Source organism: Manacus vitellinus, unplaced genomic scaffold, assembly GCF_001715985.3.
Source record: "Manacus vitellinus isolate BGI_N305 unplaced genomic scaffold, ASM171598v3 scaffold_26_pilon, whole genome shotgun sequence".
In the NCBI taxonomy this organism is placed as follows: domain Eukaryota; kingdom Metazoa; phylum Chordata; class Aves; order Passeriformes; family Pipridae; genus Manacus; species Manacus vitellinus.
The window spans coordinates 1,238,660-1,253,922 of NW_021939960.1; the positions used below are offsets into that span (position 1 = coordinate 1,238,660).

The following is a 15,263-nucleotide window of genomic DNA, read 5'->3' on the forward strand; positions in this document are numbered from 1 at the left end:
CCCGGAGGTGCCGGGTCCCGCCGGGGTCCCGTTGGAGCAGGAGCTCGCTGGACAGGTCAGGAGGCTGCTGCGTCTTCCTACAGGACAGAAGCGTGAAACGGGACGTTTCCTGACTGAGTCAGAATCCCCCTTTCCCCCTTGTGGATTGAATTACCGTGGATGGGATCAGATCCGCTGCTCCTGTCAGTCCGTGCTGTCCTGCAAAAGGCATCGGCAGCTGCAGCTTCAGGTTTCCCCTGGCGAGAGCCTGGACCCCGATGCCCGTGCGGCTGTGTCGGGGTCCCGGGGAGCACAGTAGTGCTCCCTCCAGGGACGTCTTCTACTAAGTGTGGATGTCAGTTAAGGAGAAAAGTTACTTTAGTAAGTGGAACGATCTCATACTCCCTTCCCACAAACAGCATCCTCAAGGATCCTTACCGCTCACATAATGCCTTTGATTTCAAACCTGCATAGCTGTGCCAAAGCAGAGTTGTGCTCTAGGCAGATGGGCACACGTTCCTGTGATTTGTCCTTTTCCTTTCAACACAGAGCTGGAAAATGGGTTGGAAATAGGTTAATTCCAGAGTGATTTATACAAGATATATCTGTGGATGAGGCCAGGCTGGCAGACCTGTAGACCCACAGCTCCCAAGGGCAGCAGGGAGCATGAAGTGGGGCTGCTGGGATCCCTGAAACCTGCCTCTCCCCTCCTGAGGAAGGACACCCAGTGCTGCAGGACCATGCACTGGGCTCCCCTGCTGCTGGGGCTGTTCAGGATGGTGTTGGTGCTGGATGCCCCCATGCCTTTGGTGCCTGACAACTATTGGGCTCTCAGCTGCTCCCTCAGCACCTCTGTGTCCGAATCCTGCTGCTCTTGGCAGTTGTCAGGGATAAGTGGGATGGACAGGAGCCTCTTGTGTCTATTCATACAGCTGATTCATTAGCTGAGTAATAAGGAAAATGTGTTGGCAGGATGTGGTCAGGCACTGTGAAGGGACAGCTGCTCCCCAGGGAACAGCAGCACCTGCTCCCTGAGGTACAGCAGTGCCTGCTCACTGTGAGCTGGCAGAGCTGCTGCTCTGCTGGGTGAGGTGTTTCTGTGTTATTTCTTGTGATTTGTTTGTCCTGGAGGTCAGGGACTCAGCTCTACTTTGACTTGTATTGCCTCCACAGCCTAACCTTTTCCAATAGTTTTCTTTCTTTCGCTGCTCAAGAGCTACTTTATCAAACTTGACTTGTAAGGCAAAATATTAAAGAAAATGCATTAATATCTGACACCAAACCAAACTGAAGAGCACAATATTCTGATCAAATCAAATGCACAAAAGGATGATAAAGTTGGGTAGCCTGCAGTCCGATGCAAAGGCTTATTTGTGGTGTGTTACTGCATATAAGAAATGTCACAATTACTTAGATAATTGATGTAATGTCTAGTCTTTGAATAGGTTAAAAAAGCTGTTTGTGTTGACTTTAGACAAAAAAAGAAGAGCAGTAGCATTTGAATGATCATCCTAAAGTTTCTGAAGACAAATGCATTTTCCAGTGAGGTTAATGCTGTAGTTAGGTTTGTCTGTGTTCTGAGGGAGAATAAATTGAAGTATCAAGCTTGAGCTGCTCAGAAAGGCTGGGATTTGTCCCAGCATTCAGCAGGTCATGTTCCACTGAAATCATTGGGACTCAGGGTTGTGCATGCCCTTGTAAGTTGATAATGTCTGTTGCTGTAGGTGCTGAGCATGGTGGCTCTTCTTAATGTGTTTGAATGGGCTCATCCACATCTTTAAACTGATAGAGCAGCAGAGGAGCTGGGCTGGGAACCGGGGAGTTCCTCATGCCTGAGCTCAGCATCGGGGGTCACGCATGGGGGGTTTGCCTCAGGTGCTCACAGGGACTTTGGTGGAAGGCAGCCCTTGGCTCAGTGTGTTCAGAGGGGTGTGGGCTGGCCTTCAGCAGCTCTGTGTGCCTGAGGCACCTGAGGGCTGAACCAGCAAGGGAGTGAACCCCTGTTCCCTGACAACTAACACTGGAGGTCCTGGCAGGGTGTGCTGTCCTACACTGACCCAGCTCGGGCACAAGGTGCAGAAATGCAAGGAGAGGGACTGAAGCCAACTGAGAATATGTGTGGGGGGAAATAATGTATGAGTCTAGGCTGACCTGCAAGTGTTTTTCTCTAAAGCAATTGTTCTTGGTTGTCAGGTTGTGTTGGTTGGCTGGAGCCTGGGCAGATGATCTCCTGGGAGGAGAACTGCTGGGAACTGCCCAACACAACTGTGGGACAGGTCTGAAATAAGGAAGGTTGTACTGAGCTATGTCAAAAAATGTCTTTTCTGGAGAAGGCATGTTACTGGCATCACTCCTGTAACCTCCCACACCCCCCTTTTCTTACTCTTCCTCCAGTCATCCCCTGTGTGGTATCTCAGTGGAGCGCCTGGAGTGGCTGTGCAGAGCCTTGCAAGACAACGTATCGTGTCCGGACGAGGCACATTGTCCAGGAGCCCAGGAATGGGGCAGAGGCATGTCCTGCTCTGGAGGAGAGGGCTGGCTGTGTGGAGTACTGGACTCAGCAAGGAACAGAGTGCAAACAGTCCCTGAGTGAGTCCACTGAAAATAAAAGTATCTGGGGGGGGTGATCGTGGGGAGGACTCTGGTTTGGGTCAGCAGAGCTGGTCTTCACTGTATTTGAAGAGTTGTTTTCAGGCACCAGCCTATTTGCCCTGGCCCTGCCTGGGTAAGTGAGAACTGAGCTCTTCACACAGGGCTTCCATGTGTCCTTCCCAGTGTTGGAGGTGGTGCCTGCCATTAGCTGTGTTCTGCTCAAAAGTGAGATATTACAGGCCTGTTGTGCTCTCCCTTATACAAGCGTAAATCTCTGGCAATTTTGATAGGGTTGGCAGATATATGTCTGTTTAAAACTTCTGTAAGTGGATGTTGAATACTTTTTTTTGTCATTTATATATTTTTTTAGTTTCATTTTATGTGTTATCTGCAAAAAGTCACAAAGGAGCAATACCTGTCAGATAAGATATTACTTCTCTGCACTGGAGCAGAGTGCAGGCAGAGGAGACCTCCAAATAGTTTCTGGAGAAAAAGCCTGATTTTAGTTGGTTCAAATCAGCTTTTCATGGCACACCTTTACCGAGTTTTAGAAGAATTACTTGTCATTTTTGCTGATTTTGGGGTCAAAATTTATCCAGTCTGGATGTCAGCAGCAGCTGACTTCAAACCTGTTGAGAGTGGGCATTAAGTGGACGTTGTCTCCCTCTCTGTCTTTTGGATGTGCCTACAAGTAGGCTTACTCTGCTCAGGCTAAAATCTGGCAGCTCTACAGATTCTCTTTCCAGTGAAATGGTTGACTGTCATGGATAATACGAAAATACAAAGTTAGAATTGTTTTTGTCTCCTGCTGAAGATAAACCCCTATGACATTAAAAGCCCATCTTTGCTGTTTTGCAGACGTGAGGAGCCTTAGTGCAGCATTGCCACTGACGCTCTGTACCCTTTCTCTTTGGTAAACACAGTCCCTGCATTAATAACTACGGGAGGGTTTGGAAAAGCGAGGAAGAAAAGAGCTGCAGCTGATGGCAAGGAAAGAGCAGGGTAAGTTGGAGGAGGCTGGGCCCAGGGACTCAGTTGTATTCCACCTGCAGAGTCTCTCTGGTTGCAGTTTGTGGCCCAGCTTTTCGCCACTCAGAGCCAGTGTTCCCCAGCAGAACGGCAGCATGGGAAGCACATCCCTCTCCCATTTCAGTCCCTCTTGGCTGTAACATTGCCTGTTTTCCCCTGCAGCATTGTTTCACAGCACAGGTACAGGCAGGGCTGTGCTAAAAGCTCTGTTGCTTTTTACCTTCTGCCATGTCTGTGTGTGCTGCCCTGCCTCCAGGCTGGTGCCTCAAACACAGGGAGCTGGCATCAGCCTTCCCAGTCCTCCTCTTTCCCAGTTGGGCTCCTTGCTAGCAGGGACACAGTGCTGATGGGAAAGGTTATCTTCCACCCTGTAACCCCTCATACACAGCCTTGCAAGCTGGTGATTCCCCAGGGGTTCTTCCTGCAGTCCCTGGGCTTTGGCTGTTTCTTTCTCAGGTTTGGCTAAAATCAGAAGCATGGAAGTGCTGTGTCAATCTGGTTGTCCTCCCACTGAGATGTGACAGCCTCACTCTCTTAGGAGGGAGATCATGACAGGAAAACCTTTACAGACTGACTCTTAGGTTCTGTCACAAGCTGCTGTACAAAACCCATTACAGGTAACAGGTAGGAGTTGGTAGAGAAAGTGTGGCTCAGCAAATGGATACCAGGCTTGGGATTAGATTAGTCAAATGCTTGACCAATCTGTGTCTCTATTTGTATTTTTGACATGTCAGTTGAAAGCACCAACAGAGTAGTTTTATTCCTTATTTAACCTTATTAAAATGCAAGCACACCACGTGTTCTGCTTTTAATGACCTCGGGTGTGGGGTTCGTTTGGTTTGGTTTTTCTTAATTAGTGATCTATGGTCTTCCAGTTTAGTCTGGCAGTCCTGTGGAGGGCTCTAGCCTGGTTATTGAGCTGACTGACCCTCTCAGTGACTTTGCTTGCAGGTACTGTGTTGAGTTCCAGCTGGTGGCCATCACGCCGGGCTGCCTGCACAGCCACCACTCGTACACCCGCTGGATGCGCTACCTCAGGGAGGGCCACACGGTCTGTGTGGAGTGTCAGCACCCGGCCCTGGACTCCAGGAGTCAGCATTGCTCCGGGGATGGCACTGGGAGCACAAAGTAAGAGTTTCAGCTTTTGTTTTCATGTTGAATTTTTCATTCTTCTCCCTTGATCCACTTGTTCCAGTGTCCCAAGGCGCTGCATGGAGCTCTGTGGAGCACTCTACATATATTCACTGCTCCTTGTTGCATACCATGAGTTTCTTGAAGAGTTGAAATGACCTGGTGAAGCTCATGTATTAAACCAGGGCAGTACCAGGACTGGATGTGGGAGTACCTGCCCTTAGTCTGCTAAATCTCACTGGCTTTAGGGTGGCACACTTGTGGAGTTTTTTTGTTTTAAAGACACTCCAGCCAGGCTTCTAAGGCTAATAGTCCTGTCAGATGTCAAATAAAGCCAATTCTGCTTCTGATTTTTCAGCACTGGGGATTTTGTTTCTCCAAGTGACCCTTTCTGAGTACTTGTGGTGAATGGTAGCTGCCTTAGGGACTTGGGGTACGTGGTGGCATCTGAGGTTGGATGGAAGTGGTAGTCTGGTAAGTCTCTGTACATTCAGCATCCTTTCCCTGGAGACCTGAAGAAGCTTTGGGGTGATTGATTTGCACCACTCAGGTTGTAGAAATTGGGCAGACTCTGGCAAAGATGAAGGGAATGGCTTGAAGCTGTGAAACACCTCTGGGGCAGAGCCAGCAATGGAGGGGTCCTGGCTCCCAAACCTCTGTGGTGGTCACTGGAGGCACAGTTCTGCACTGCCTTAATCCTGATACTCCTAACCCCCTTGCTGGTTTATTAAAGGCATCCTCTGAAGCTGATTAGCAGCCCTGCCTGAGAAAATCATTGCCCATCAGTGCTGGGCAGGGATATATTTAAAACTTATATAAATGTTGGAATAAGCACATTGGTTTGAATTAGAAACTCTAAACTAGGATTGTCAGGCCTGAAGCACACAATGTGTTGCACTACCAAGACTGCCAATAATGGCCTTTGTGGGCAGGGTTTTTCTCAGGCTTTCAGGATGAGGAAGTCACTTTGGAGTTTGTTCCTTCCCTCTTCAGCTTGTTATGTAAGCTTTTAGATAAGGAAGGAAAAAATCCTGGTGTGGCCAGGAGTAGCTCTTACCTGCATTCAACCTGTAAATGATTATAAAAGCTTGCAATAATGTTATTTACTAAAACTCTGGAGCCAGTCAGGAGCATCAGATTAAGTGAAATAAAAAAATATTTTCAGGAATTCATTTCTGCACTGGGCTACAGAAAGAGGGGGGCATTGTCATCACCTGATCTGGTGAACACTGCTGTATGTGGAACGGAAGCACAAAGGAAAGGGGGCTGTGTCCTGTAGGAATGATGATCTGATCCTCAAATGCTGGCAGGCTGAAGGCAGGAGGGAGGCAGCAATAACAGAGTTGGGGTGAATGGTGACTGGTTCACTGAAGTCAGGACTCAGCCCACAGCTCAGCAGGTAGTTTAAATTCATCAGAATTGAGCAGAGCCTAGAAATTGTCTGTGTCACTGTTTGACCTTAGAGTGGTGGGTCAAGGAGGTTGTCCAGGGCTCAGTATCTTGCTTGATTTTCTTGTTTTCAGCATCTCAAGTGAAGTATTTACTATAGGTATATTCTTTATGTGAGCAGAGCTATCCTCTCATTTGTTTCCAGAAACAATGCATTTTTTTACCAGATCTTGGAGGAAAAAGCTGACTTCTGTGATCTCTGAGAAGGAATTGGACTGTTGGGAACAGCCATTGAGTGAGATGAGAGAAATGTCTGTGAAAAGGCTTCTGCCTTCTGTTATTCAAGGGGGCATATGTGAGCATCCAGGCTTGTGAGAGAGCAGTGCTCTGGGGCCCCTCGGGCTGGGATTTGCTGTCCAGATGTGGAGGGCATAAATGTGATGCTTGTAAAGAAAGGTGCTGCCCCGAGAAAGGGGACAGTGGGAGGCCAAAGCTGATGCCAGAGTCTGGGATGCAGCACGTGCTGAGTTTTTCTCCATCAGCTCACAAGTCACTCAGTGCAGCCTCAGCTGGACTTGCTGCTGGTGTGGCTGCACCCAGAGCCGTGGGCAGGGGGTGGCTGTGCCCTGTCCTCGTGCAGTCCCAGCTCTCCACGTGCACAGCGTCCCACCCACGCCGTGCCTGTGCTTGGCTTCCCCCTCGTGCCAGCGTTTGGTTCCCTGAAATATTGTTCCAAGAGTGACTCTCAGGAAGGAAAACAGCTGACAAGAGTTTAAAATAAACTCAGCAATGCTGGTATATTTTGATGAGTATTTCCTAATTATCTTCTTGTGTCTAAGTGGAGTCTGGCTTATAAATGTCTCAAGTTGAAGAGAGGTGCTTGTTATCTCTGCCTTCCACCTGTCTCCCACTCTGTAGAAGAAGCCATTTTATTTTAACCCCTGTTATGCAAGCTCAGGATGTTTCTCAAAGTCCTTGGTGTATGGCCAGATCTGGGGCCACCAGGTGAGGATAGCTAGGATAATCTAGCTTGCATTGCCTTTTTTGTTCTAGAAGGTTATGGGATAGACAAGGCAGAGCATTGAGCTGGGAAGTAGATCTACTAAGTTTGGATCCTCTTCTAGAAGATGTACAAATAAAGCACAGACTTGACATCTGTGAAACTGTTACCCTGTGTCTTGGAGGATCAGCTGCTCATCATCTGGAGCAAGATGTGGTGCTTGCAGCACATGAATGTCCAGACTTCAGCAGTTTGTGCCCATGTTGTGGGGCAGAGGGAGAGAGAGGATGGATGGACTTGATTTAACCTGTTTTATAGCAAAGTGAGTATTTGCCTTCCCTACCAGCAAGATGAGAGTAAGCAAGTTGAGCTTATGTGTTTAAGAAGTAAAGGTAAAGCTGCAGCCCAGAGTTTTGAAGGGTATGGGACTGCTCTGTGCACAGCCTGCTTTATCTGGGATCTTAATCCTCAGAATCTGGTATTTTGAAATGACCCTGAGCCAAAAGAAAAATACAGCGAGCTTTTTCCAGCCATGTGTGACACATAAATCCCGGCTCTGGAGCATGACACCTCATTAAGCCAAGGGCAGGGTTATCTTTGTGGAGCTAGAACAGTAATTCCAGTTTCCACAGAACTGTAAACCAAAGAGAGCTGGGGGTCTGCTGGGCTATCTGTGGGCAGCGCTCTGCACAAGGCCAGAGTTGATCTAGTTGTGGTATTTGTGCTTCTCCAAAGGTCAGGGCTGGAAAACAGTGATGTGAGGAATTCCCTTAAACCGCTGACTGCTAAAATCTGGAAATGGGCACAGTGCTACAGCCAAAATCTCCGTTTCTGTGGCTGAGAGGTTTTGCTTCACACTTGTACAACCTACAAGCCTCCGTGTGGCTGCTGCCTCTTCACAGTGGTAGAAAGGCAGAGTTGGGGCCGTGGAGTGAAAATGGATGTTGTCAGACTAAATGGGATTTCCTGGGTGATTTAAGGCCTCGCTGTGACTGCCCTGCAGTGGGGGTGCAGCTTATTTACTGTCTCCCTCTGGTGACTCTGTTTCAGGAATCAGCTGTTGCAGTGGCAGGCGGTGGGGAACCCTCGATGCAAGGGAACCTGGAGGAGAATTCGCCAGCTGGACACTTGCTCCTGCCCTTCTGTTCACAGCTTCTTGTTCATCTGACTTCCCCAGGCAGCCCCAGTGCACCAGGGCTGTGGTGCCTCCTCTGGCAGCAGCGGGAGCCCCAGGCAAAGCAGCGACTGCTCAGTGTCAGAGGGGGCACCCGGAGTCCTCTGTCTGTCTGTGCTCCTCGATTTCCAAAGAAATCAGGCTGGCTGGGAAGTGCCAGTCTCTTTCTTCCCTGAGAGAGACATGTCTGACCCTGATGACTTCTTGCAAATCCCTCCTTTCTTGAGAGGATAGAGAATTTACCAAGTAACAAATACGACAATAAAGGCCGTAAGAACCCAGGTTTAATTATTCTTTTTCTAAAGTCTCAATGAAGAATCAACAATGCAAAGTAAATTAACTCAAGTGCCTCCTTTTCATGGCAATAGCACTTTGTGGATGCTTCCTGCTTGTGCTTGTGTGTCTTTTCCTTCTGTTTTCACCCTCCCTGGTCACATCATTTCATACTGACCCTCATTCTTACAGAGGGTTGATCTTGCACTGCTGAGTTAATGTCAGAACTTAGAAATGAGTCTGCTCAAATCTGTGAGAATAGCAGATATCAGGGACAAATGGCCCTTGGACTTAAGGTTTCAAGGAGCATCTCTTGAGTTGCCCCAAAATGCAGTGCAGTCCTGGGGCTCTAAATAGGAAGGGCTGGCTATAGCCTTATGACTGGGAAATATTTGAAATATTTTCCTTAAAATCTGCTGATTTCTATTCATACTTTTCTATAAATGAAAATAAAGGAGACTGAAGATATTATCCCAGTGTCTGTCTGTTTGATTAATCTGTGTGATGCCATTTCTTTAGCACCTGAACCTCCCTAATTTTTTCCAGGCTTGCCACTGACTCCTTAGCTCCAGCAGGTCAGGCTGAAGGAAAAGTCACTGCTGCCCAGTTCCAGAACTACTCAGGATTTCCCAGTGGAAGTGCAGCACCACGACCTACCACTGTGCAGAAGCAGATGTGATATTTCTTTTGTTATACACATGCTTCTGAATCTGCTTGAAACCAAAATTACAGACAGGGCTTGTGCTTCGGGGCAGAGGCGCTGCAGGGCAAGGTCGAGGTCATTCCATCTGTCACACCCAGGTGAGAGGCTGGGGCTGGCAGAGTTTTAATGCTCAGGTTCAGTTCTAGTCTGGAATAGGATCACAAAAGCCATCTAATGACCATGCTGAAGGTCTTGCATGGAGACATGAATGAGCACTGAGGCGTGTGGTGGGCACTGAGTGCTCAGAAAGTGCCTGATGTCCTTGGCCAGTACAGAAGGGATTTGAGAGCAGGGTTCTGCTTCTCATTGTGTGTTACAAGCTGGCTGTGGATTAGTGACTCACAGGAGGATAATCTCATCCCAGAGTAGCAAGATTTTAAGACCAAAAAAAAAAAAAGAAGTCTTGTACTTCACTGTGTCACATAACCTGTGATGAACTTGTGGCTGTCCCAGGAGCACTTGCTGGCGTGTGAGTGGAGGGATGTGATCCCAGAAATGGGCTGGGAATAAATAACTGTAGAATGTCATTCCGGTTTTTGCGGTGAAGATTTCTGTCAAACTGAAAGCCAGCTTCATCCCTTGGAGGGGATCTGTAATCAGAGTAGCATTTAGTCATTGGAAGGTTTTCCTTGTCCTGCAGAAGCCCCTTATTGAGCCACAGGCCATATAGAGGTGGGTGGTCATTTCAGGAACAGAAAGGAGCCAGCTATTGGAAATGTTTTTTACTTTCAAAATCCACCCAAACTCTTGATCACATGAAACCCTGCTTTTACCAGATGCTTTCAGAATTGAAGACTGAAGCTATAAAAGATGCAATTTTTGCTTAGTAATGCCTAAAAAATTGAAGTCTTCCACAGGGGTTTTCTTTGCTGCTGCCTCATCCCCGAGAGCTGATAACATGAGGTGCTGTCAAGAGCTGCTGGTGGTGGCATGGTAGGACAGTGCTTTCCTCCTGTCACTGTAGCCTGGGCATGCAGGAGTACGAAAGAATTAGCCCCCGAGGGGCTCTCATAGCAGCTGTATTTCTGCACAGGCTGTCACTTGATGAAACAAGACACTGCAAATGTCTCTGCATCAGCACATCCTAAAAAGGGCTGTACCATGTGCTGGCTTCACCTCCACACCTTGTGTGACTGCACAAACAAATCCTGTTGGTAAATTCCTGGGGGAAGGAATTGTGTATGTGTGAGAGAGAGAGAGCAAGAGTGAGCCTTTTAAGTAGATAATGAAGCTGTCAGATCACTTTTCTGGCAAATGAAAATGAGCTCATGCTGTTGACACGTACTGGGTCCTGCCTGTTTCCCTCTGGAAGCTTTATCACCATCCGTCATAATCTCCATAATTTCTACTACCTGAGTTTTAGGAAAGGTGAGACTCTTGGAAATCCAAGGCAAAACGCTCCCGAAAAATGGCTTTGTACAGTAAACAAGCAAGGCAGCCTCACATGGAGGAGAGGCTGCTCTCCGAGGAGCAGAGCTGTTCCCATGACAACGCTGAAAACCTTCCACCATTGGGTATCAACGGGAGAACATCTCCCACGGCAAAAACACGGAGCCAGGAGCTCAGTCCTCATCTTCCATAAATCATCCTGTTGGGCTCTGATAATGCAGAACTGCCAGCTGTGAAAGGAGGAGCAAGTAAAGCCAAAGCACCAGCCAGTCGGATTTATGTGAAAGGAAAATTAAGCTCAACTGATGCTCCTACACTTCCCTCTACTCTCCAGCTGAGGATCTCAATTTTTAATGATGAAAAGCCAAGCAAAAAAATCCAGGCCCTTTTGGAAGCTGCTGAAGAAGCCATGTCATTTTCTGTTGGAGAGAAATCTTTCATTGTCATGGGGTGGTGGGAGAACTGTGCTTTTCCTCACCCTAACCCTGTAGTGTCCAGCCTGGAATTCGGCAGCTTTCTTCTACATTTGAAACAGAAAATGGTAAAAGACCATTTTTTACAGGGTCTCTTCATTAGGTGCCCTGGTATGTGGGGTTGCAGTCATCTGAATGTATGTGGATCTGCTTCTTTCCTTAAGGAAACAGGCCTTGTGCATTTAGAAACAAGAGATAAAATATGCCCAGAAAGCTCAGGAGCCAAAGGTAAAGGAAAAGAATGACAACAAAAAAAGTAGTTTTCTTAAATAGTTTTGTTGCTCTGAGGACAAACTGTTTCTTTTGCAAATTGAGCACGCTCTGCTGGAGTGGTAGGAGTCAGCAATACTTCTTAATAAATGAGACTATTCTGTTTTCTTTAGCTTTCCAAACCTAATTTTTTTTTTAATCCTTCATTTTAAGTATTTTGAGCCTTTAAATATTAAGATCACTGTTTCTCTTCTCTCTTTTTTCCTTTTTTTTCCCCTGTCTTTTTTTTTTTTTGTGAGGAAATTTGGAAGTTCTTTCCAGTTTTAACATTAGTTGCTTGGTGATTGTCATGATAGTGCAAGAGGAGGAGTATGGGTGAGAAAGGAGAGAAGAGTCTGAACCAGCAGAGATTATTCTGTTCTGTAAATGTGTCTCCTGCAGCCTAAAACTACAAACCCAAATATGAGAAATATTAAAAAAAAAAATGGTGAGAGAATCTCAGTTGCTTAGACCAGAGGCTTTCCACAAAACTGGCAGGGAGTGGATTTTCCAGAGGCTCTGAGGAAGTTGGGTGAAGCTGAAGGTTTCAGTGCTGTCCATGCTTTGAGCAGCCTGTACTGTGCAGGCAGGAGCCCACTGGAGGTCAGATGGTGGGGCCAGTAGTGTCCACCCTGGACTCACAGCTGTCTGGAAGAGTGGAAAATGGCCAGATCCATGAAAGGAAAAGTCAATTATGGAAGGTTTTGTTCAGCATGACTCCATCACCTGTTGATCAGAGGGGAGAGGGAAGGGGGGTCAGAGATGATTTAAGATCCCAAACTACAATCAGACCTGCTTGTTCTCAAATCTCTGCCTTAGAACACAAACAGAGGGAAATAAAAAAAAAAAAAAACAAAACCCAGTTCTCATACCAGCTCGTGTCCAGGCTGCTCCTCGGCCTCTGCCATAGGGGGGAGATGGTAAAGCTTAATAAGGAACTTCATTTTACACAAGATCCTGGCCCTGTAAAGCACTGCATTATAATTGACTGTGTTAATTTGTGTGGTTAGTTTGCTCCTTTTCTTAATCTTTGCATCTATTAATTATTGCAGAACATTTCTTCCTGATAACTCCCTGGCAGTTTGTGCTGCTGTTCTGAAATTATGAAATGATGTAGTTGGCAGAATGGGTACAGACATGTACAGTTAATTGGCTTTTTGCAGAAGGAAATTGCATAGTATAATAATATGCCCAGGGTGCCATGGGAAGTGCAAGTTCTTATTGCTTTAGTAAATAGGATTGGGAGAATATGAGTCTGGATTATATATCATCCAGGCTCATATATATTATATATATATTATCCCAAACTTGTGGAGCGTTTCAAACCCCTGTCACTGACCCCTGGAGTTGCTGGGAGGCCTCCTGTTGGTTTTCCTCAGCTCATTCATGTAGGTAACAGGTTTAACTGGAGAGAACCAGGGTCACTGCTCTGGTTGGAGGCTGTGCCTGGAGTCCCAGGAATCACACGATGGGAAAACGTGGTGGGTTGTGGAGGCTGGTGAGAGGTGGGCTGGGAAAACCCAAAGCTCTGCTGGGAGGACAGAGCACTTCTTTTCTCACCTCTTTCTTTAGGAAGTAGGATTGAAGTCACAGAGGAGATTTTTCTAAGTGAGAAAGGTTGTTGAGAATGAATGTTTTTAATTTCCTGCTAAATGCAAGTCCCAAAAACAAGGCTTTTTTTGTGCTGGTTTTTTGTTTGTTTGTTTTTCCCTAACCTGAATGCACAATCTAGGGTCAACTTGGAAGGTGTTGCACAAACTGGGCAGTTTTGGTGTCTGCAAAGACTTTCTTAGATAAAAATGTGAACAACTTGAAGGCAATTTGAAGGATAAATGGAGGTTGAAAGTTTATTTCTGGTAAGAAACCATTTCCTTTGAAAAAGAACAACTCATCCCCCAAAAAGTGTGAGTAGCAAATGCTCCTTATTTGTACCTGCTGCCCTATTTGAAAATGTTGATAATTCGGTATCAGGCTCAGCACTTTGATGTCTCACAAGTGCTGTTGGCTGCAGCAGAGGGGCAAGGCCTGGCCCTGATGCCACATTCAGCTCCTGGCCTCCTGCACCCCCCTGGAATGCAGCCCTTCTCCCTTTCATCTTCTCAGCTATCAAAGGGGGATTGTAAAAACCTTCCCCTTTCTGTGACGGGCTCAGGGTCCCTCAGAGAGATTCTCTGGGTGTGGGCACAGCTCATCCCCTCCTACGTATTCGTGCAGCTCCTCCAGCCCTCCCACTGATCTCATTAAAGCTCTGTTTCTATCACTTGGGGGTTTGTAATATTTTTTTTTTTCGTTTTGCTGCTACTTCTGTTTTTTTTTGCGTCACCACTCGTTCGTGTAATTAAAGTGACAGCTCTTGAACTGGTGTGTCAAAACAGCATGGTTTAGTCAGCAAAGTACTGGGAAGATCATTCTAATCAGACAACAGTGATTCATGTTTAACTAGGTAAAGGTAAACCCCAGATCCAGCTGGCTCCCAGGGAAGCTTCCCCAAGGACGGGGTGTTGGTAGGAGTTTTTCCCAGTGCTTGGGGTTTATGATGGAAACTATTTAACACGTGGTTTGTGTGTCTGTGTCAGGGCTGCAGCTGGGCAGGTTGAACCCTAGCTGGGGCTGAGGAAAGAGCCTCAACATCTGGGCTGACAAAGAGAAGGCCCTGATCAGCTCTTGCTCTTTAAGGTTTTTACGTCTCTCTGGGTTAATAATGCTCCTCATTAGAGATCTGCACCTGAAACTTCCCTCCCATGCGTTTGTCCAACTTCCTGCAAAGGCAGAAATCAATAGGAATACATATGGAAAACAAGCCCTCCCCCCTCAATACGTTCATCTGGCCTGATTAACTGGGATCTTTGAGACAGACCCATGGGAAGTGGGAGTATCATCACTGTCCATGGAAGATGCCCCACGACTCTGCAGAGACATCACAGCAGCATGTGGGGAGGCCTTTAAATCTGCCCTGCTTACAGTGGCTGCTCTCCAGCATCCTGATTTGTAGGGTACAAGAACCTTGGATTAATGGCAATATTTTTATATTGCCTTAAATAAACTTCTATTCTTGACCAGAGCGTTGTACTTCATTACACTGGAATGTTAAATGCAGTATTTATCCACAGAGCTGTGCAGTCTTACAGTGATGATATTTGGAAAAATTTAACATTAAAGAGCTCTGGTTTTAAGAGTAAAAAGGGTTTCTAGCTGGAAGGGACCAGCCCTCCAGTGCTCAGGTACCACATAGCATGAACCTGAGCTTCCAGTTTATTTTCCAGGCACGTTTCTGGTGCTGAAGTCACTGACCTTTGTGAGAAGACCACTAGAGTGCACAGCCTGGTAGGGCACCTTCTGTGCCCCTGTGGTGATTTAATTCTGAGATAATATCCTCTGTACACATATGAATAATATCTTTGATTTCAGCACTCCCGACTTGAGGTGAAAAAGATGAGAGGGTGTGGGGGTGCAGCTGTTCTTTACACACGTGCTGCCATATGAAGGTCACTGAACTGGGAGTTCAGCCCTCAAGTGCAACAGCTGGGACATCCAGGAGGATGCTTTGGGCAGTCTAAGTGCTGCTGGGATCTCTGCCAGGATGGAGGTGAATATACATGACACACTCGTGAATTGCTGAGAGAAATTGGTGGGTGGGAGAGGAAAGAGAAGGGGGAGGTGAGGATGCCTTTTTCTCCTGTGCTCTTGTACAGTGGAAGGCTGATGACTGGGAGCTGTTGAAATGCTTGTAATTGTCTCATTAGAGGCAGAAAATGTAATTAAAAGGGACAGTAATCTCTCTCCAAATTCAAAACGCTGCAGTCTATCTGTGAAAGCAATTCTGGCTATTAGCACAGGTGGCAACGTCCCAGCAATTGAACCCAGTCTAATTGCAGTGTCAAA

General features: G+C 46.8%; 1 protein-coding gene across 1 annotated transcript; it reads left to right on the plus strand.

Moving 5' to 3' along the window:
• The first annotated feature begins 2,068 nt into the window (after window positions 1-2,068).
• LOC103755786 (somatomedin-B and thrombospondin type-1 domain-containing protein-like) lies at window positions 2,069-8,575 on the plus strand. Its single transcript, XM_018073872.1, has 4 exons — window positions 2,069-2,568; window positions 3,495-3,573; window positions 4,552-4,728; window positions 8,171-8,575. Exons 1-4 carry the CDS (start codon window positions 2,295-2,297, stop codon window positions 8,286-8,288), a joined length of 648 nt encoding a protein of 215 aa, XP_017929361.1. The 5' UTR covers window positions 2,069-2,294; the 3' UTR covers window positions 8,289-8,575.
• Window positions 8,576-15,263: the final 6,688 nt, after the last annotated feature.